The following is a 20,692-nucleotide window of genomic DNA, read 5'->3' as shown; positions in this document are numbered from 1 at the left end:
GCAAGGGGCGATGATACTAAAAGTCTCAAAGGCAGCGTGCTCGACTGGATTACCCCGAAGGGACAGAATCTTGTCCCACCTCTTGCTCGCAATGTGAAAGTCGATCGCGGTTTTCATCATGAACGGACAGGCGCATTACTTTGTCCTGCTGGCCTCGACTGGTCTAACTCTGAGTGCGTGTCATATATTTCTTTGACTTAAATACTGATGAAATGCAGAATGAAAGCTAAGCTACAAAGCGGTGAGATCATCATGACTGGAGACCAGTGGCCGTTATTCTTGTATGCCGACTACCATTACGATCCTGAGGATCCATGGAATGGTCTATTTCGGAGTGCCTTGCTTGTTTGTGTATGATATAAGTCATTTCCAAAAAAATTTGCACTTAACTAGACTCACAGGCATATAGACACGTCTTTACGTCCCCCAGTTCTGTGGACAAAGAACCGAAGGCAACTCGTTCAGGTAATGCTCGCATTCACGGGATGACTCGAGTCACGCTGCCCTCCATCGCCTATATTGCAACGCAGGTTTGTCTAGTACACTTCGCATATCTACATCTCTAACAAACAGTGGATATTCATTCCAGATCCGATTTGCCCTCACCTCATCGCCCGTGTTTTCGTGTACAGACACGGTCACCGACTCTGAAAGGTTTTACAACTCAATTTTGGAAATCTTCGAAGACCCGGATGAGAAACAAGAGGTGGACGACCTAACTGTGTGGTGGAACAGGTGATTGGCAACTTGTTCTGTTCTATTGATTCTCACATTTTCTAGGCAAATTTTCCCGTCATATTCGACTGCTCAACATCCCCTCGTCAAGAACAGTGCGCTGGCAAGAATTCGGGAGAAGCGAGCGCAGATGAAAGAAGTTTTTGTACCGGATGGTGGTGGTGTGTAGCATACTGTCGGCGCACGACAATAGATTGTACTGTACTGAATGTTCGTGTACGGGTTGCTTATGACATCGAGATTATACCCAGCCTTCAGGCTGAAAGTGAATCATACATGTTCATCATTTTTGTATTTTTTCACCAACGCATGACAATCGTGGTATTCATGATGTAATAGTAACATCTTGGTCAACTATGTCGTCTGTCTGTCACTATAGATTCAGTACATGTCATCCTGAGACCCTTGCTCAAAATTTGCCAGTGATCCTGTTTTCGATCACAAGTACAACTCATGTGTTTGTGGCCGGTATTTGTAAGAATGAGACCAATTGGACATAGCTATGTGATACATGTCTTTTTGACATGGTTCATAGGATACATAAAACCAGGCATCCATTATATACTTAGCTACTACAGCCAATGAAGGATCACAATTGTGAAGGCTTGACTTTTTTGCCATTCAGACGCTCTCCTGCAGTACCTATCACCATGGTGACACTTGTGAATTCTGTCGAGGCAAGCGTCCATTATAATCGAAGGGAGCACGGTCCATGAATGTGTCATAAATACGATGCTAGATCTTACATCAACAATCTTTGTTCCTTTGACAAGCGAAGCTATGAAGTCTCATCCTTGCATATTTGACAAGTCCTGCCATGTCTATCCTACAATATAAAGCTTGACAATTTGATGTATCATTATTAGACTTATTATAGCAGTTTTACATATTATAATTCTTTATATGCCAATATCATTTTATCATTGAATATCTGATGACGTACACAACGAGAATCGAAATCTTCTGCATCGACTCTTGCTTGTTGCTTTCGCGAAATTGCGTGTCAAACCTTACTCCGGGTGTCCTGACCTCGGACGGCTTGCCAAAGAAAGGCCGACCTCGACCTGGCAAGCCCAGCAGTACTAGCAGCCGCGTTGTCACCGGTAATGGTACGGAGCGTGCGGCAGACCCGCTGCAGCAACGCAAACGTGTTCAAATTTGCACCGCGCCCGCCTGGGGAGTCAGGGCATCGTGGGCGAGTGGGCATATTTTGCGAATGGCACGTACGCACGCCGAGCCATGAAACAAAAAGGTCAGTCAGGCATCTTGTCTTCGTTGATTTGTCACGTCAATAAACTTTCTAGATGACTTCAGCTGGTCAGTGGACGCTCTATGGTGATATCTTACCTATCATCATCCCAAATTCGCAGGCGGTGACTCGCGGCAGTACACATTGCACCTGCTCAGTCTCGCTAGTGGCTTCTCCTCTCCGAGACGTCGACCGAATAATTGTTTGCATCGCCAAACATCCCTTTGCCTCTGTCGACTCCGGAGCAGCTTGTGCGGTTTGCACAGATTGTGGACACAGCGCTCGTCAAGTCTTAGTATCTTGTGACTCAACCGGCCATCCTCGGTGCACTTTGTCAATTGGCCAATTGGTGTGAGGTATCAGAGGAGCTTCGGGCACGAGAGGTGCGTCAAACCGTACACAACTCAAACGTAGCATTTACCAATTGTCTCAGACATTCGCAGAGCTGATACATCTCTACAATGGAAAACAGATGCATGCTAAGGCTCATAATCTTCTGCACCAGTGAGCATTGATGTCTTTTACTTGATTATGCTTGCAAACCAATGACCTTGCCCAGGGTCAAACGAGAAGGAAGCGGACATGAGAGACAATGCTCGATCTATCATATCCTACCTGCCTTACCTGCCAAAACTTGGTCCCAAGTACGTCGACGCCGAGTATTTGAGTCTTCCCGCTGGATCTTGGAAACGACTGTGATACGGCTTTCGAGGTGACACTTGTCTGTATAATTTGTCTAGTTCCTTGCTGACGATCGTTTGTCTTACCCAAGATATCTACATCTGACGACATTAAACTCAAGTAACAGATTACCTCGAGAAGATTGACCCCACCATGTCTACTTGTTATATCGAGTATCTAATCGATGAGAAAGGCGGAGAGAGTCCCGTATTCCATGATTGGCTGGCAGAGCTCTATCTGAACATGACGCTGAGTGCTCGCAAATGAGGAGACAAGGGTTAATCGTGATTTTTGCCGGTCGATAGCTGTTCTCACCAAATTTCCGTTAGCCAATGGGTCGGACGTTTACTCGAAGCTCCTTCGTTTCATTGATCGCTTGCATGGTTTACTGTTGAAGAGCCAGTTCCAGACTGATACTCGCATGAATATTGAGCTTATACCCTGCAGATCTTTACCAAGCGCGAGCTGTGTTGTCGGGCTGTGTGGTAAGGCATGACCATGCTCTTTAGCTCCATGTTTACAAGTTAGGCCGAAGAGTATGTCTATTCTCTGCTATATTCTCGATCCCGATCCCTCGGTGACGCTGTCATAGGTACTGCAGGCGGATATATAATTCAAAATAAGTCACACTCTTCTCGAGCTCTACCTCCGCCCCACCGGTGAAACAGCACCGAACTCGTTGCGCCCCGCCCTAGACTTGATCAGTCGACACTGTCCTCGCTTAGACTCCCTTGAAACTCTTCAACTTCTCCCTCCCCTTGTCACCGCTCTCGACGTACGCCCATTCCTTCAAGAAGCTTTAATATGAGCACTGATTTTCGACAGCCACCTCATCCACGATATTCACAAAGCGCGGAATGAACAAATCAGTCTTCTTTCCGCATGGATGTTGTCTGATGACTTGTGCAAAGCTGCTCCTAATGCCATAAGTGTTTGGGTAGTAGTGTTGTCGCAGTTCATGCTCCTAGGTAAATCTGTTGTTCACCTCTAGTGTCATTTTCTGATGTCCCCATTTTTCAGGGGAGAGGTGACTCGTTATCAGTGCCATGATGCTTTTTCTCGGAGGCTCGTTGATCCTGCGAAGAGATTACGATTATGATTTGTTGCTCTACGCAGCATTTTGGTTCGTCAGCTTTTATCGTCGCTGAGGGCTTGGTAGTGGTCAGGCCCCACTCGTAGTCAACTGCTGTGTACATCTAAATGTATGTATGTCTTGTCACCGGTAGGGGTATCAGTGATGCCCAACCCTATGTTGCTCAGTTTCAAACCACATGAATTGTGCAAATCTTCGAGCCGAATTTGGGAGATGCTGATGATCAGCTCGGAAAGCTCGTAGTATCGCCTCTTTATCATACTACGGAATATGGAGGACAGATGGAACATGAACAGGGTATATTTAATTCACGGTATCATATTATGAAATATCTCCAGCTCATCCTCAAATCCACCATTCATGAGGCGCAACAACGCACGCACATGCTGCTGGATCTTCGACGCACAGAACACGTCATCGACGCTGACCATGACAGTGTGGAAGAGTATGTCGCGCCATAGCCTGAGCTCGTGCGTGTCGAGGTGGGTCCACCATGCGCAAGAGGATCGTCCATGCGTCATGACGAGCGAGCGAGAAGCCCAAGACGGGTCGAGTTCGCCTCTGCTCCATAATAGTCACGAGTGTTCATTTCAATTTTCTAGTAAATGAAACCAGCAATCTAGATGTACTCGACGTGTGGATTAACTGAACGCCCTGAAGGGTACCATTGGGAATGACACGACTCAGTGAATAAAACGACCTTGATAGCTAAAATAGGGCGCAAATTAAGGCTTTCTGGCCTGTGTTCCATGTCCCCTCAAAGTTTGAGTGTGAGTACTAGTATCGTCTTCCGCATCATAAAGCATGATCACGAAGTATTCTTTCCTCTATAAGGTCTTAGATGACGATGTGATCCCCCTATTGATGAACGCCCGCATCGAGGGCTTTGACTGGTAAAACAATAATGCGCAACACCAGGTATGAGATTGATCAGGCATAAGGCTCTGGGTCTAGTGATGAGGCTCGGGATGACTCCGTGACCCAGCGCCGGACTCGTGTGCGCAAGTCGACCCTCTTCTGTCGTTTTTCAAGGTGAAAGACTGCGTCATCGGTAAGAGCGGCTCCGCGTAAACTGGAAGACAATTTGCGTTTGCGAGCGCCCGGTGGTGGAGGCTTATCTCTTGCTTGATTACTGGGTAGATCAGACTTCGGCGTACCATCATGCGCAGAGCGTGCTTGCGACCGTGTGGTACGTTTGCTCCCTCGAGAAAGATTCTCTATGTCCTCGTCATCGCGGTCCCTCTTCCTCTTACCCCTCTTTTCTACCTCCCAAACCTTCGCATCTTTCTTCGCATCCTCGAAAAGGGCCCATGTATTACACAAAAGTGTAAGTCGTTCTTCAAGTTCCTTCCGAAACTCACTCGTCTGTTGCGAACAATACTCGCGGACGATCTGATTGATGTGATTCCTTGTGCACTTAGGGCCTGCGTTTATGATGGCAAAGGGAGGTGCAATATGACACTCAAGCAATGGGAGGCCTTGGTAAGGATAAGAGTGATCTTCCCAAACTCCACCACCAATTTCGCATGAGATGCGTGGGCATCCTGTGCCAGGCAATGGTATGAACGTGTACGGTGTTTTATTGTTGAGATTCCACTGCGGAAAAGTAAATATTGTTGCAGGCATGCGATACCACAGAACAAGTGCCTACCTCTAACCAGAAATGTTTCGTGCCTTTACTAGACTGGGAGTTTGCCCTTAATGCAACAGCGTCTTTCACGTAGTCATGGACTTTCCTCAGTGTGCCTGTATCCGGCAGGAGAAACCAGTGACCAGCATCAAATATACTATGCAAGTGGGGTGACACTGCAGATTAATGTCAGCGTCAACAGCGCACGCAAGAAATGTGTCATACGATAGAACATATTTCGTCTGCTGTCAACATGGAATGATCTCAAATCTAAGCCAAGACAATATTCATAGAGTGTCAACTAAAGAAATTATTAACATTGAGCATTTCATAGGTAATGAAATTACCCACAAGATCAGACTTGCTCGCACGTTGAACGGCATGGGCTACAGTCACCAGGTAGGCCGCTGACGACGTTACGAGACAGTGACGGGCGCCATAGTTGTGGTCATATAACTTCTCGAGTGCCTTACGAGTTTTTGAAGAGAGGCCTGCAGAAGCTGAGCGATGTGTAGGGGTGGTGAAGATGATAGACGCGGATTCCCGGGTAGACACACGAGTGGGGGTATACTCGTCGTGGCTACTTTCTTGGAGACCTGGGCTTGGAGTTGAGCGATCATTAATCTCATATGTAGAAGAATTGGCATAGGATGATTCTGGGTCCCGACCACTGGCTAAAGAGTATGTGCCGATAGACATCTTTAGTTTGATTGAGCATGCATGCACGTGGGAACTTTTACTTTGGGATATGCTCGTAATGCAAGACTCTATATCAGTTACTGTTAACCGAGTATTGGCAGGTATTAGCATTACAGGAACGAACCTGTAAGCACCTGTCGACACCTAAAACCATCCCTAACTCATACCAACTTGCGCATGCAGCCTTTTCTCCGCCTCAGCTCCTCCGATCACCATCGTCTATCTATCCTTGCGCCATTCCTCCTGGCGAATGCGCATCTAAGTCTCCAATGAACTGCCATCATCTACCGAGATTCTTCCAAAGCAAAGTCAAAAACGGAAGTCAGCCCTCTATCAACCCTTTGGATTTATGGTTCCAACACTATCAACCGACATCAGCGACAAGAGAGTATAATATTAATAGTACTGAGAACTGCTGCCTGAGGTGGGAGCAGCTTCGTGACCGTTACCAAAAAACCGTCATCCGCGTTGCAGAACACGTTCCGGAAGTGGTTGAATTCGTTCGGGGTATCATCAAGAATGGTTCAACTGGCTACGAATTCGAAGGCAGTGTCTACTTTGATACAGGCGCATATCCTTCATCTCAACGACGAGGTTACGCTCAGTTGGAGCCCTGGAATAAAGGAAACAGGGAATTGACTAAAGGCGGAGGTATGTTGACACAATCGCAACAGGAGATTTTATTGATACAACCGTGAAGACGGCAGAGACCCGAGTCACATCTTTGGATATCTTGTTAATGCGACATTGGAGGACATCGCAGTTCGCTATAACGGCACGGCACGCGCGCAACTCGCTCGGATATTTTATTCAGTTCATGCATTTACCTGCAGATCCCACCACCTCGCAGTGCCAGCTATGAGAGCTCGCCTCCACCGCTTGTGACACAGATGCCAGCCCCGCCTGCAGAAGTCGCGTATGAGACCTCCCGTCTACGTCCTTTACGTTGCTCGGGCGTCGACTCAAGTGCCTTGCCCTCTCCGAGACACGCCACATCTCCGCAGACTATGCTCGACATGAACTCCCTTCATGTATTACCCACTCTTAGCTCTGCCTCAGTTTCTTCCAGTTCTGCAGATGAGAAATCACCCAGGATGAGCATCTCATCCGTTGAGTCCGTTTCTTCGGTCATGATGCTGATTAGCTCCGCCTCAGGTATGCGTAGTCTATATTTGTATCGCTAGCTGTTTATTCACGGAATATCACAGACCCATTCTCTGGAGCTATTATGCAGGCAAAGTAAAGCACAAAAAAAAACGCGGGGCTGCCAGGCTTACTTCTGGTCTTCGACTCCTTCCTCTCCTTTCCCTAGTCCAACTACTCTTACGTTCGGCTCTGGATCATTCGCACATAGCACTCAGATCGCAAGCGCCGTTGTCATTAGTCGCTTAAAGACTAGTTACACCACCATCGAGTACCGTTACCGCACAAATCTGAATGCATGCGTCCAGAGTCTCAATGCACCTACAAAGCATTCCTCAAGAGCAAGGTCCATTGTCAGATGCGCATCCCCAAAGCGGCTCCCATGATGAACGCGAAGCTCTCATCGACGTACTCGGATTGAGTGCCGATGCACTTGGAGCAGTCCGAAGCGTTTTCGTCAGGTGAACAAGGGTTCCAACTCTGAACTTGAGCCAGGGCGTGGGTTCGCCTGGCCGAGTTTGTCGCTCTTCACTCCGCCTCAATGTACTTATTGACAATCATCCCATGTACATAGTGGCGTGCTGGATGGTTATACCGCGATGAGCCAAAAAATAATCTATTAGTGGTTATTCTTTCATCCCATATCACTGAACTCAGGTTCAGACGCCTTACGTTCTTCACCTCTCACCAGTTTCCAGCTTTCCACCACTGCCCACGCCGGGCCACAGGACTTCGTTCGCCTCCTTCTGCTGGCGGGAAATAGTCGAAGGAGGACTTTGATGACTTGCCGGTGTCGTTTCTTCTACCTGATGGGTACGTCGCGCGCATTATATTGATATGATGGGTGTGATCTTGAAACGTGAGCAGATAAATGACAGCGCATATATCGTCGTCGTTCGAAATGCACTGCGTACGCGATTATAGACGATTCCGGCGAATGTTTAACACGCGAGCGTTGTGCATTAGGAGTTGAGAGTCTCTGCGGTGCGGCTACCCCACGCCGTACCTGTACCCACCAAAGCTGCATCAGCGCGATGCCGCTCATAAATTTCTGTGCTGATCGCTGTGGTTTGCAGCCATGCGATTGGTGCGCCGAAGCGGATTAATACTTATGTCATATATGAAGGTGAGGCTTGTAAGTTTCAGTAGACGTAAATAAAGGCATGCATCTCAGCCCCAACGATACGTAAATGCCAGGTTTGCTTCCAAACCTGAAGACGACACGACACCACTTCGTTTTCTTCCCAAACAATCTACCTGCGAAGATGGCGGAGAGCAACGGTCATTGTAGCATTTGCTGCATAGATGTTAGCAATTTGGAATCTCATCGTGTGCAATTACATTCGGCGTACTGCCGGTTCAAGTTCTTCGAGCATCCCAACGTACCTGCTGTTGTTGCCCGCCGGGACGATGGCACTTTCCAATGCCCAGCGTGTCTTCAAGCTTTTGCGACTTATGCAAAGATTTACAATCATGGGACGAGAACGAAGACTCTAAACCACATGGTTTTGGTGACCAAGTGGGTCAAAACACGTGTGGGTACATGCCAGCAGTTTGGGGTGTAGGCGATCTAACTTTCGGACGCAGGCAATTAAACAAGAGAGTGATCTCGAGGATGATGATGAAGAAAGTGAGCCTGAGGAAGAGGACACTGAAGACCAGATGTATGAAGAGGACGTTATTGACGACTCTTTACTGGCACCTGTAGATGAAGACTACGAAATGGCTTCGTCATCATTTTTAAGAAACTCGTATACTCCACTCACCTTTCCTGAATCCTCCCCTCCTGCCATCCCTGTTACACGGACTCATCCCAACAATTTGATCGTGGAGTCGAGCACTCAGGGCTCGGCTGATCGGGGCCTGCAACCCTCTCATCGGCAGCTGTCGACGGCAGCCTTTGCACAGCACGTGGTACAGAGTCCAAACGAAGACGATAACTTCGAGGTCACTGCGCCACCTCCGTCTCAATTCACAAAGGTTGATCCCGGGGCTAAGCCAGCACCAGCAAGGATCGAGACCGTTCTGAGTCAGTGTCACTTATATTTCTTCCTGCGTTCGAGACGCTAAATCAACTCTCGACGCAGACCCAGCCGACATTCGAGTCTTTGGTCCGCAGCCTGCTGATAGCAAGGGCATATTTGCTATTCCCTACGGTCACCCGTCCATCTTCACCTCGGCATTTCTGAATATGGTTGCCTGCGTCATATATAAACCCCTCGGGTTACTTATATGCATAATTTGTGAGATCGGTATCTCCACTAAATGTCTCTCTTCCCACCGACAGAAGCATCACGACGTGCCCGCGCTTACCGCCGAACAGATCTCGGCGTTGGAGGCCTACAAACTTCATGAGTCGGACATCTTCGAGGACTGGGACAATGCCAGCCCCGTTGTTCCCGGGATCCCCTATCAAGAAGGATATATGTGCACGTTTCAGGGCTGCTGCTTCGCCACCACCTCAGAGCAGCGTATCCGAACTCACAACAACCGTCATCTCACTCGCAACAATTGGAAGAGCTGCACTGTGCAGGCTCTTTATGCCAGCATGCAAATAAAGTACCCGGTAGTCGTCCCTGACTCTCCTCCTGCACTACATGCAGCTCCACCAGGGTCTCAAGATTTGCTCGACCAGGTGGAATCCTTCTACGAGCAGCACCGCGTTCTGCACAAGGGACGTTTGGGACCGCCTATGGACAGAGCTCACCTGAACCCTTTTCTGGCCAAGTATAACTGGCTGGAGGTGATCAAGGATGAGTCGCCTTCTGATATCGTGGAGTGGGTAAAGATGCCTGAGAGAGATGAAGGCGAGTTGACCGGCATCCTGCCGTGTTTTCAGCGTTATTTTGGCGAGATAATCAAGCTGCTGACCGATGAGAATGCATTTCGAAAGACTCGGATACTGCGGGCTGTCAACACCACAAAATCTCTGTGCGTTTTTTCCCTCTATCCATTCATTCTTGGCTGATGGTGCCATGACCCAGCCATGACCTCAATAATCGACCCTTCAAAGCACCGATGCGAAAGCAAACGGTCCACCGCTACGTGGCAACATTTGCCAAGTTGATCGCATTTGTATGTCGAGCAAAGGACGGTCATCTCAAACGTGCCAGCAACTCCACGGTTCGAAAGGTAGCTCTGGCGAGCAATATACAGCGCCGTAGCAAGCAACTTCTTATCAGCATGGACGAACGCCAGGCCGCTCATTCAGCTTCCCATGAGCTGGCAATGGTACTGCTAACGACACTGTATCCGCCTACGACGCCTCTTGAATGCCCAGGCAAGCTCTTTCTCATCTTCAGCTGCGTCAAGCTTTCCGGTCAAATACTGGATCCCATCCACATAAATCCATTTATGAGCGAGTTGAGATGGTGTTTGAGAGCCGCGGCTTTCTATCAGATTTGTCTGTTGTTCGAAAACGCTCCCACTTTGATTTTGGAGAACAATCCACAGGCGTGCGTGTTACCCCTCTCTTGTCTTTGACTGATGGCTGACTTGACTCGACGAACAGTCTGATTGAAGAAGTCCACAGGTGGCTCCGGGATGATTGCATGAATCTTTTTGGCGACCTGCTGGAGATAGGACATTTTCTCTCGTTTGTCACTGCCAACACGTCCCTGCTTCCCCGAATGATGTGGGCAGATCTTGAAGGCTCCGCTCTCAGTTTTGATGGACGACTTATTGCTATTGCCGACGTCGTAAATCTGTACCGCATCCTCATGGAGGAGACAAAGGTTCAGCTGTATGAAGTTGTGCTATTGGGGGCTGCTTTACCGAACATCGATCAGGAGCACATTTACGATGATTTGAGTTGCCTTGATCAGGACTACTCATTTCTATCCGACAGAAGGAACCGGTTCTGGGAGCATGGATCAGCGTTGATGAAAGAAATGATGTCGACTTTCTCTAAGCGTTTTGTCGCGTCGCACAACTCTAGCGGCGTGGTGTGGCACCAGGGCCAAGTCAGGCGCTGGATGAAGGATTGCGAGGACTGCCTTCAGAAGCTTTTTCTTCTCTATCATCTGGGCTCTGGACAGCCTGCTCGAGGCACCGAGCTTGCCATCATGTCCTGGAAAAACACCAACATTCACCCTAGGAACGTCTACTGGTTCTCCGGCCATTTGAACTTCGTGTCGCGCTATAACAAAACTCAGACCAACCAGGAGAAGGAGCGGGTCATTTCTCGGAGCATGCCTCCAGAAGCTGCTCAGCTGATGATAGCGTACCTCACGTTCGTCCCAAAGGTTCTGACCACCTTTGTCACATGTCCGAACCCTAACTGACCTTTGTCTCAAAGACTTTAGCCGTGCTCGCTCTCTACCTCAGCTCCGATGGGCAAGACTTTCAGTCTTCCGCTGGATATGAAGAACATCTGTTTAACGGGCTGCATGGGCCATGGGACTCGGATGACTTCTCCGACATCCTTATCGCCCATACCGGTAGACCAGTCTCCGAGGGTGGACTGGGTCATCCCATGGGCCTGGCCGACATTCGGCACCTTCTTATTGGCGTCATGCGCAAGAACTGCAAACGTCTTGTATCTGATCTTGACTTAGAACACTACTTTGACGAGCAGAGTGGGCACCAGGGGGAGGTTGCAAGGGGGTATGCGGTTGACCACTCATATGTCCAGTCCGTCTCAAGCGATCACCTGCAAAAGTTTGTGGCTCTTAGCCGCGCTCATCACGCCCTTCTCTTCCCTCCAGCAACCCCAATCATTCCCGCATCTCCTTCTCGTATTTTATCCTCTGTCAACACGCAGCCGGTTGACTTTAACTCTTGGTCCCGGGTCATATCACCATATCTTAGCATATCCATGCTCCCGATCATCCATCATGCCATCGCTGATGGCATGGCCGTTTGCTCTCCCTTCTCACGACCCTCCTTGAATATATCCCCCATCAACCAATTGCCTACAGGCCAACCTGCCAAGGAGACGCTTGTGCGCATTAATCCTAACAGATTCAGGGACCTCCGGGCTCTCATGGGTCCCCAGGCAATGTTTCAATCTCGTGAGCAGGCAGAAGCGGTGGAGGTTCTGATGGGACAGAGGGTGCACGCCGTGATAATGCTGGGTTGGAGAGAGAATAGGAGTTTATTCTACCTGCTCCCAGCTGTCTGTCCTGAGGAAGTCAGTCTCACATCAGTCGTTGTGCTGCCAGGATCAGACTACGTTCAGGCGCTCAAGGCCCAATTCGATCAGGAAGGCCTTTCTGCAGTGATCTGGTCCCCAGAATTTGGTAATCACAGTGCGCGGGCTGTCTTGGTCGCTTACGAAAGCCTGGAAAGTACTAGCTTCTGGACCTTCTTGGAGAACGCAAAGGGATCCCTTTCGAGGATAATTGTCGGTCAAGCGGAACATGCCTTCCAATCTTGGGAATATCAGTGTGCGATAGCTAATTGCGAGCGTCTCCAATGGTTGAAATTGCCCATTATCCTGCTCACTTATACCATGGCTCTAGCAGCTGCCCCCAAACTCCTGGCATATTTCAAAATGGACCCACTTGTGGCGCAACTCTGTTGTGGTCACACAGATCTTCGTAATATTCGTTTTTCTGCTTTTGAGGCCCCTCTGAGTAGTGAGCTTGAAGGCCCATTGTCGACTTGTCTCAATAAGAGCCTTCAGGATCTCACGACGGAGACAGAGCTCATTCTGGTTATATACCCGACCGAAGATGAAGCAGACCGAATGGCGACAATATTTTCCAAAGATGTCATTCATGCCCACCTAGCTCAGGACCGCATGGCTACGATACTTCAAGGCTGGAGGACATCACGTGGCGACCGTCGTATTCTCTTCTCCTCAGCTGCTCTTCCACCCACCCTCAATGTCACAGATATCCGGGTGGTGATCCACTACCACGAACCATCCAACTTCATCCGCTATGCTGATGCGCTTGCTTTGTTGTGCCGCGATGACAGGCCCAGTTACAGTTTTATCTTCTTTACGCCAGATGCCCCACCAAAGTCTTGGGATGGGGATGAGCCTGAGGCTCAACTCATGGGCGCCGGTGACGTCAGCCGATGGCTGCAGGAAAGAGCATGTCGGCGCTTGGCTTTAAGCTCGTTCTTTGGTTTCAAAGACAGTGGCTGCTGCCTAGACATCACAATTTGTCAGATCTGTGATGTCTGTGAGGAGACGCTGCAGCCGCTAGACAACGTAAGTACCAAGCGTTTTCGTATGACTGAGTAGGTTGATCTATGTCACTTAGACTCGCCGGACCAGTTCAGGTGGTAGCAGCACAGGCAACCTCACGCCTAGTACAGCCATTCAAATTTCCGCCGCCGTTGCATCCCGGATAGCCAACCAGACAGTGGTCACACGTGCCATCACCCACCGCCATCAAAGTGACATGCTGAAAGGGTTGCGCCCCTTCAAAGATGTTTTTTCTGGTGAGGAGATTTGTGGGCTCTGTTGGATGCTCGACGATGTGCCCTATCATGCTATGGCACAATGCAAAGTGCATCAAGAAATAATATCTGCCAGCGTTGCATACCACCGCTGGAAGAGAATCCTGACGCTCCCACCAAAGCACTGCTTCAAGTGCGGCCTTCCTCAAGTAAGTGTGTTGTATAAGCTCTCTCAACTCTCCTTAACAACGCTTGCTCCTAGATCAGAGACATACATGATTTTAATACTATGGATGCACCCTGCACAATGACGGATGTGATCAGACCCATGGTTTGGACCTGTTGGACTTCCGAAGGACTTCGAGATAGGATGTTCAAGCAATTTCCGGACCTACCGCAGACAGTAGATGAGATGGGTTATGCGATATGGCTGATGGCGACTAGCTTGGAGAGCCAGCTACTTAATTTGCTTGAAGTCGCAGTATGGACGCTGACGCTTCATGCTCTACCAAAGAAGGCTGCCACTGGCAGACACCATTTGCAGTAAACCGTTGCAACCTAGCAACTATCCATTCCTGCCACGTACATATGATTTCATACATTGTCGGTCTATAGGTCACTATGAACCAGTAATACGGTATGCACATTACAGATACGGCCTAATGATTGAATGCAACCGCCTTTATAGAATTCCGGCGTACTATCTTTATGTCTAACATGTTTGATCCAGTGCTGCGAGTGCTTTGAATGATCACTCTTTTTCGTCCTATATATATACTTCTGTCCTTTCTATTGGAGTCCGACGGAGCGGCAGCTTCGCCATGGCAAGGGGTAAAACGGTTCCCCTTGCCATGACCAATTTTCCGGCAAGCGTAATTGCACCGTCTTCATGTGTTCTGTACATTCTCAGGTCTGCGTTGCGCCCGGTAATCAAGAGAGACTGGTACTTTCAAAGCTGCCTTCCCTCTCTGCCAGTTTCCCTGCAACATCGACTCTCCTCGTGCGCCTGTTCAATCTGCTGGAGGGCTCCGATTACTCCACGACCGCTGTCGCTGCTGTACAACGGCTCTTGCGCCTCCCCCAATCAGTTTTAGTTCTGAGGAAGGAAAATCCCAGCTATTGCACCATCTACGTTTCTCGATCGACTACTTGCGTCGTGCTCGTCTGCTCGACGAGCAAGATCATGTTACCCATCATCAACATGCCCGAAAACGTCTTCAAACTAAAGCGCCGCTCTCGAATCTGGCTGTGTCCAACTGCAGCTTTCACGTCCATTTCTCTCCATGCGGCCAACCCATTTCGAACAAATGCAGATCGCTTGAAAGAGCCTAAAGGATCTCTATACCCGAAAACTCTAGATGGCTTAGGACTCGGAGGGGAGGAGCAGGTAATCCACCTATATCTTTTTTTCCGTTGCACCGACTGACCTCAAACATTTTTCATTCTACTCTACGTATTTACAGCTCGCTCCCGCACTAGTTCGTTTATCTCCCGGCTCTATACTGCTCGACCTATGCCATCATTTGTTCCACTCGAAGCTCAGCGTCACAATTTGTCATCATCCATCCTCACGTTCACACTCGCTCCTACTTCAAACTTTGGCGAGCACATCGATGTCGAGTTCTTACACGAGGCGCTTGGTCTGAAGTTGTAGCTTGGTGCGTGTCACTTCTCGACTTATCTTATTTGATTCAAGTATGTTTGCAGACTGTCTTGGAATTTCGTCCCCCGCATCTTGAGGTCTTAGTGCTCAATGATTTGGGTCCCGATGCTGATATCGCAGGACCTCCGCATTCCTACGCTACCATCTCTATCAAAGACCCAATGAAGACCCTTTTCAAGGCGCTCGTCTCTGCTGTCACCGCTCGCAGCAACGTTCCTTTCGGTTCACACTTTCCCGTATCGAAACTCGTCAACAAGCACTTCATACTCGCCACGCGAATTCAAGTTGCAGCTGCAAAGATTTGCCCCTCGATTCAGCGGATACCAGCAACACGACTCGCAGGAGCTGGTTGCGTTCCTACTGGATGGACTGCACGAGGACCTTAATCGTCTCCTCAGAAAACCTTACGTTGAGAAACCAGATTAGCAGGGAGGCGACGATCTCGAACTCGCCAAATTAGCTCAAACGTCTTGGGACGGATATATGAAGCGCAATGATAGTGTTATCGTCGTTCTCTTTCAAGGCCAATACCAAAGCACTCTTGTGTACCCTGGATGCGAGAAGGTACATATTGCGCGAACCTTTACTGCCCTCCGCTGACTCGTATCCTTCTTGCAGGTTTCTATCACGTTCGATCCATTCATGTATCTCAACACTCCTCCCATCGACTCCATGACAGAGATCAAAGAGGATGGGGATGTTAGCCAGGTTCGGTTGAAGAGGGTAGGTCGTGAGGACTGGACGAAGGCTTCACGTCGTTCACTGGCCCACCATACTACCCGTACACCCTGGTTCACTGTCCTCGTGCAGCTGGTGAGCCTCATTCGTGCACCTACCGCTCTTGACCTCTCTACACTCCCGCAGGATGATCCTACACACTCATCGACGAGAACACGTCTCTCATCTCCGTGTCTGCAGGTGGAGGTTATCATCGCCCTATTGTGGGCATGGAGAAATTTTACCTGAGCTCGTCTATTCTTGTGTAGCATCACGGAGATACTTCGAGTCAATCTCAACATTATCTCAACCTTGTATGCAATATAGAGTTCAAGTTCACAATCAACTTTATTCCCTTGTGTGGACGTGCATATACAATACAGTTGGATGCCTGAGGCCTGATGCCGAATGTGCTACACACTAAAGAGATACCCTACGATGATGGCAGGAAAGTTGTGAAGAATGAAATGCAACAAAAATGAATGAACGCGCAAGCCAAAGGGTCGATTCCCTAATATTGACCGTCCATGTGCTGAATAGGCGCACAGTAAAGCCAGCGCACAAAACGAGCGCGCCATCCAGTAACAGTGTTCTGAGGACGTGAAGGTGCTCCCATTGTCCCCGGGGGTATTGATGCAGAAGATGAGGTGCTAGTGAGGATCCTGTGGTGAGTTCTTGTATTGATTTGGCAAGCTGGTTTCTCGTCCGGCAGCTTCGCCATGGCAAGGGGTAAAACGGTCCCCCTTGCCATGACCGATTTTCCAGCAAAGTGGTTTTGTTACGCAAAACCAATAAAAACAAACCCAAACACCCTTGGACACGATTCAGAACGCGAACAAAAAAGACCACTCATTTCCTGCGTAGATGAATTCATAGGACATGTATCTCTACACAATGAGCCTCGGGCCTAGTTTCATTTCAAGCAGCAAACGTAGTTGCCTCGAAGCCTTGCTATTGTTCGCCTCCATGATATTCCCGGAGTAACGTTATGATGCTTCTACCACCGACCACCATATAAAATGGCCCAGGTAACCAGTAGGAATGATTAGGGCATGACATGGGTGGACCCGGGTGGCACCCGTACCCAATCCGTGGGTAGATGAAACTTCAGAGGCCTACCCGCACCCGTACGGGTAATGAAATATATGTAAAAAATCAATCAGAGTCACATCTGGGCGCAAGAGCTTTACCTCTTCGATATAGAGAGGATCTGCTACTGAGTTGAATGGGCGTTTATTGACCGCGCAACGCATCGCTATCAAGGCACGATGAGCCTCCACTGTATATTTCGAAACTGATCCAGTAATAGTTTGTTGTGCGCCAGTGGCATCAGACCCCGATGAGACACCACGTCGCACAGCACAGTCTTTGATGCCCGTGACGAGATTGTTTGTGCCCTGACCAGTCTGCATACGTTTCCGATAATGGGGTTTATGGGCTGTAGGATCAATACAACATGTGAAAACAAACTCGAGATAATCCGGACTTCCATTGGCTTTGAAGTGATGCTTGAGCGATGTTTCGTAGTGCTCGTAAGCTGGTGAAGTCCAGCGTGATGTCGATGCCTCTAGTGAAATGACATGTAGCTACATTACTATGTCGTACGATTGAATAATACTAGAGACACTCACTTATAATCTCATCGTCAGTATTGCTCCAGATTCCTATGTCAGACTGCTCTGCTTTGGCACGGCTCTGCTTCTTTTTCGGAGACTCTAGAATAGGAACCGGAGATGCCACCGGTCTTTTACAACTGCGTGTATTTGTTGCTGGCGAGTTGAAACTGCTCCTCGACATGGAGGATCGAGGTTAACTGACGAGAGACTCGGAGAGAGGGACCAGGCCACCAGGGTGACAACTAGCCGTGCAGCACACATCAAATTTAAACATCTCAAATAGATCTCGGTTGGCTCAGCGAGCTTGATTTTGACATCGGATAAGTGCAAGTAGGGAGGGTACAATATTCATTTGAAACTAATTTGTCACTTGGCACCGGTTCATACCTCTCATTGGGGTACTAGACCACCCGTGGGTACCCGTGGATACCCAACTTTAGCAAGTCCTCCCACCCGTACCACCCACCACCCATACCACCCGACCCACGTTCCATCCATGGGTGGCACCTGGATGGGTACCCGGGTAACCCTCACCCATGTCACGCCCTAGGAATGATGCCATCGGAAGATGGTTACCTCTGGATTGCTTTCATCTCTTCTCGCCCTGCCGGGGCTTGCCTTCTTCTCTCTGTCAGCAAGCGCTTTGCCTCATCCTCAGACAGCATCAAGCACGTCTATTCTCAAGCTTGCTGTTAGAATAAACTCGTACGGGATCAAGAACATCGCGGTTGCAGATAGAGCCCGAATCCAAACCCTACAAGCTGGCGGCAGCTCTTCCATCAGTCTAACCAATAATGTGACAACGTACACCGCTGATATCGGCGTAGGGAGTCCAGCAATGTACTGTAAGTTGCTCGTGGTTCTGCAATTTCTTTATCTGACGTATTGTCGATTTCATACAGACACAGTTCTGGTAGACACGGGAAGCTCAAATACCTGGATCGGGGCCAACAAAGCTTACACAAAGACTGCTACAAGCGAGGACACAGGCAATACATTTGTGAGTGTTTGTGTCTACGTGGCATGTACATTTGTCAAACCGTTTCCAGAGTGTTCAATATGGAATTGGTTCCGTTTCTGGAGAGGAATACACGGACACTGTAACTCTCAATTCTGACCTGGTCATTGAAAACCAATCTATCGGCGTCGCATCTCAATCCTCAGGGATGGATGGCCTGGATTCTTGGCCTTGGACCAGTTGATTTAACGCAAGGCACTGTCAGTAATACAGACGAAGTTGCAACTGTGACGGACAACCTGTATAAGCAGAGAACGATTGGTTCAGAAGTCCTTGGAGTGTTCTTTGCACCTGCTTCCTCCGATGATAGCAGTGGCGAGCTCACATTCGGTGGGTATGACAGCTCCAAAATCACTGGAGACATCAGCTATGTGCCCATCACATCGACATCTCCAGCGAGTACATATTGGGGCATTGATCAATCCATCAGCTATGGGTCTATGCCCATTTTGGATGAGACAGCTGGTATTGTCGATACCGGAACTACCCTGATTCTGCTTGCCTCCGGTAGGTGTCCTGTATGACATGAAAACCCTTCTAATCCACTATTCAGATGCCTTTGACAAATATCAGTCTGCCACGGGGGCGACCTGTAATGCGGAGGTTGGTTTATTACAGATCTCATCCGACCAGTACAAGAAGCTCTCATTCTTGTATTTCACTATTGGTGGTGTTACTTATGAGCTCACCCCGAATGCGCAAATCTGGCCTCGATCGTTGAACAGCGCCATTGGCGGTACCATCAATGGTATATACCTGGTTGTCAGTAGCACTGGGACTCCCAGTGATTCTGGCTTGGATTTCACCAATGGCTACTGTTTCCTGTATGTTAAGCTACAATTTTGTTTCGGGAAAATAAAACACTGAATTGTTCTTCCATAGCGAGCGGTTTTACTCGGTGTTCGACACGACAAACTCTCGAGTCGGGTTCGCCACCACCAAGTACACCGATGCCACCACAAATTACATTCATAAGGAACTGGCAGCTGAGCGCCAGTTAGCATCGCCTTTCCTCGCAATTTGTTCTTCCTCAATGCACCATACGACTCGCTCACTCACTCACTCACTCATTTTTGGCATCACATTGTAATATTCAATTTGCCGTTGATTTACATTGGCACGTTAACATCCCTTCACTAATAATGCTCATAGAGGTCACTCATTCTGCCTGCATGTCGAGCTTCCCGCCCACAAAGAAAGAGCACACTTGGTCATGTAACCGGAATACCCGCATATGAGTTATCCAGCGAATTCCCGAGTTCGGTGTAAGATATAGTTTGCAGTTGGCGCATTGGCCACCCCACACCACACATGATGGCTTCAGTATTACTACATCACTGACATGAATTTAGACAAGTTGGCAGATAGAGCGGAGCAGGTAAACGGGTCTGACTGTGTCAGGGTTGGTGTAAGGTGGGCTAACATTACTGGTCATAGAAATCAATGCAAACCACACAATTGTTTGAATCAATCAAGCTAAGTAGTACTAGTGAGTCTGCATTCGGATTCAGAACTTCCAAATGGGCCTTGGGCTTGAGCGTTGAACTTGAAAAAAATCTACGTTATGTATGTAAATAAATGTTCAAATGGGCTATAGCAAGCCTGCCTTTCTCAATGAATTACCGATCAGGTTTCTGTTCTGTAATAAACTCCTGCAGGTCATCCAAAGGCCATTTCCAGACTTCCCCTGCAGCCACTTACTAACTGACACTCATCTATGCAGGAAATGGTCTGCACACAAAGAGCCCCGGGCCTATTGGGAGGGGACTCCCCTCTTGGGGGCCCGCAATCGTTCCTTCCGCATGGGGCCCGTCGGGGGGGTCGCTTTCAGGGTGGTCGTTTCGTCCGTCTCAGCGGGGGTCGCTTGTGGTCGCCTTTGTCATCGCTTATCAATGGACTCTTGTCATCCAAGTGGCGCATCACCTTAGTCATCGCTTATTAATCACTTTTTTGTCCGAGTCCAAAACCATGCTCCTTGTCGATGTCATTCCATCCATGGTCTCACGACATCATCGCATCAAGATCCCGGCGACATATGACCAAAATACTCGAAAATCATGGACGCGTTTTCATCAGACCGTGGGAAATTTTGGCCTC

The 20,692-nt window shown here is 48.7% G+C and overlaps 8 protein-coding genes across 8 annotated transcripts; 6 read left to right on the top strand and 2 right to left on the bottom strand.

Moving 5' to 3' along the window:
* On the top strand, positions 1–872 carry F5147DRAFT_790648 (uncharacterized protein; the record flags this gene model as incomplete). Its single annotated transcript, XM_041443050.1, has 5 exons — positions 1–173; positions 219–351; positions 402–530; positions 590–735; positions 781–872. Coding segments are annotated over 5 exons (673 nt in total), but the record flags the coding sequence as incomplete, so codon positions are not given.
* Positions 873–2,785: 1,913 nt separating this feature from the next.
* Positions 2,786–3,473, top strand: F5147DRAFT_588037 (uncharacterized protein; the record flags this gene model as incomplete). Its single annotated transcript, XM_041432053.1, has 3 exons — positions 2,786–2,918; positions 2,971–3,145; positions 3,290–3,473. Coding segments are annotated over 3 exons (492 nt in total), but the record flags the coding sequence as incomplete, so codon positions are not given.
* Positions 3,474–4,688: 1,215 nt separating this feature from the next.
* F5147DRAFT_790644 (uncharacterized protein) lies at positions 4,689–6,087 on the bottom strand (the record flags this gene model as incomplete). Its single annotated transcript, XM_041443049.1, has 4 exons — positions 4,689–5,354; positions 5,410–5,564; positions 5,614–5,689; positions 5,740–6,087. 4 exons carry the CDS (start codon positions 6,085–6,087, stop codon positions 4,689–4,691), a joined length of 1,245 nt encoding a protein of 414 aa, XP_041285288.1.
* Positions 6,088–6,356: 269 nt separating this feature from the next.
* Positions 6,357–7,616, top strand: F5147DRAFT_781276 (uncharacterized protein; the record flags this gene model as incomplete). Its single annotated transcript, XM_041442608.1, has 5 exons — positions 6,357–6,738; positions 6,788–6,849; positions 6,921–7,242; positions 7,296–7,326; positions 7,400–7,616. The coding sequence occupies 5 exons, from the start codon at positions 6,357–6,359 to the stop codon at positions 7,614–7,616; spliced, it is 1,014 nt and encodes a 337-aa protein (XP_041285287.1).
* A 3,561-nt stretch (positions 7,617–11,177) lies between these two features.
* F5147DRAFT_555344 (uncharacterized protein) lies at positions 11,178–11,468 on the top strand (the record flags this gene model as incomplete). Its single annotated transcript, XM_041430492.1, has 1 exon — positions 11,178–11,468. A coding segment is annotated over one exon (291 nt), but the record flags the coding sequence as incomplete, so codon positions are not given.
* A 2,934-nt stretch (positions 11,469–14,402) lies between these two features.
* F5147DRAFT_790642 (uncharacterized protein) lies at positions 14,403–16,210 on the top strand (the record flags this gene model as incomplete). The annotated part of the gene is made up of 7 exons (XM_041443048.1): positions 14,403–14,453; positions 14,492–14,968; positions 15,045–15,059; positions 15,289–15,597; positions 15,674–15,808; positions 15,863–16,057; positions 16,163–16,210. 7 exons carry the CDS (start codon positions 14,403–14,405, stop codon positions 16,208–16,210), a joined length of 1,230 nt encoding a protein of 409 aa, XP_041285285.1.
* Positions 16,211–17,121: 911 nt separating this feature from the next.
* F5147DRAFT_554910 (uncharacterized protein) lies at positions 17,122–17,373 on the bottom strand (the record flags this gene model as incomplete). Its single annotated transcript, XM_041430482.1, has 1 exon — positions 17,122–17,373. A coding segment is annotated over one exon (252 nt), but the record flags the coding sequence as incomplete, so codon positions are not given.
* A 772-nt stretch (positions 17,374–18,145) lies between these two features.
* F5147DRAFT_790624 (acid protease) lies at positions 18,146–19,814 on the top strand (the record flags this gene model as incomplete). Its single annotated transcript, XM_041443047.1, is given in 6 exon segments — positions 18,146–18,577; positions 18,627–18,722; positions 18,742–19,102; positions 19,149–19,419; positions 19,478–19,591; positions 19,748–19,814. The coding sequence occupies 6 exon segments, from the start codon at positions 18,146–18,148 to the stop codon at positions 19,812–19,814; spliced, it is 1,341 nt and encodes a 446-aa protein (XP_041285283.1).
* Positions 19,815–20,692: the final 878 nt, after the last annotated feature.

Source organism: Suillus discolor (genome assembly GCF_016758755.1).
Source record: "Suillus discolor strain FC423 chromosome Unknown F5147scaffold_130, whole genome shotgun sequence".
Lineage (NCBI taxonomy): Eukaryota > Fungi > Basidiomycota > Agaricomycetes > Boletales > Suillaceae > Suillus > Suillus discolor.
The sequence above is the reverse complement of the archived record's forward strand: the minus strand, read 5'-3'. Positions and strand labels throughout refer to the sequence as shown.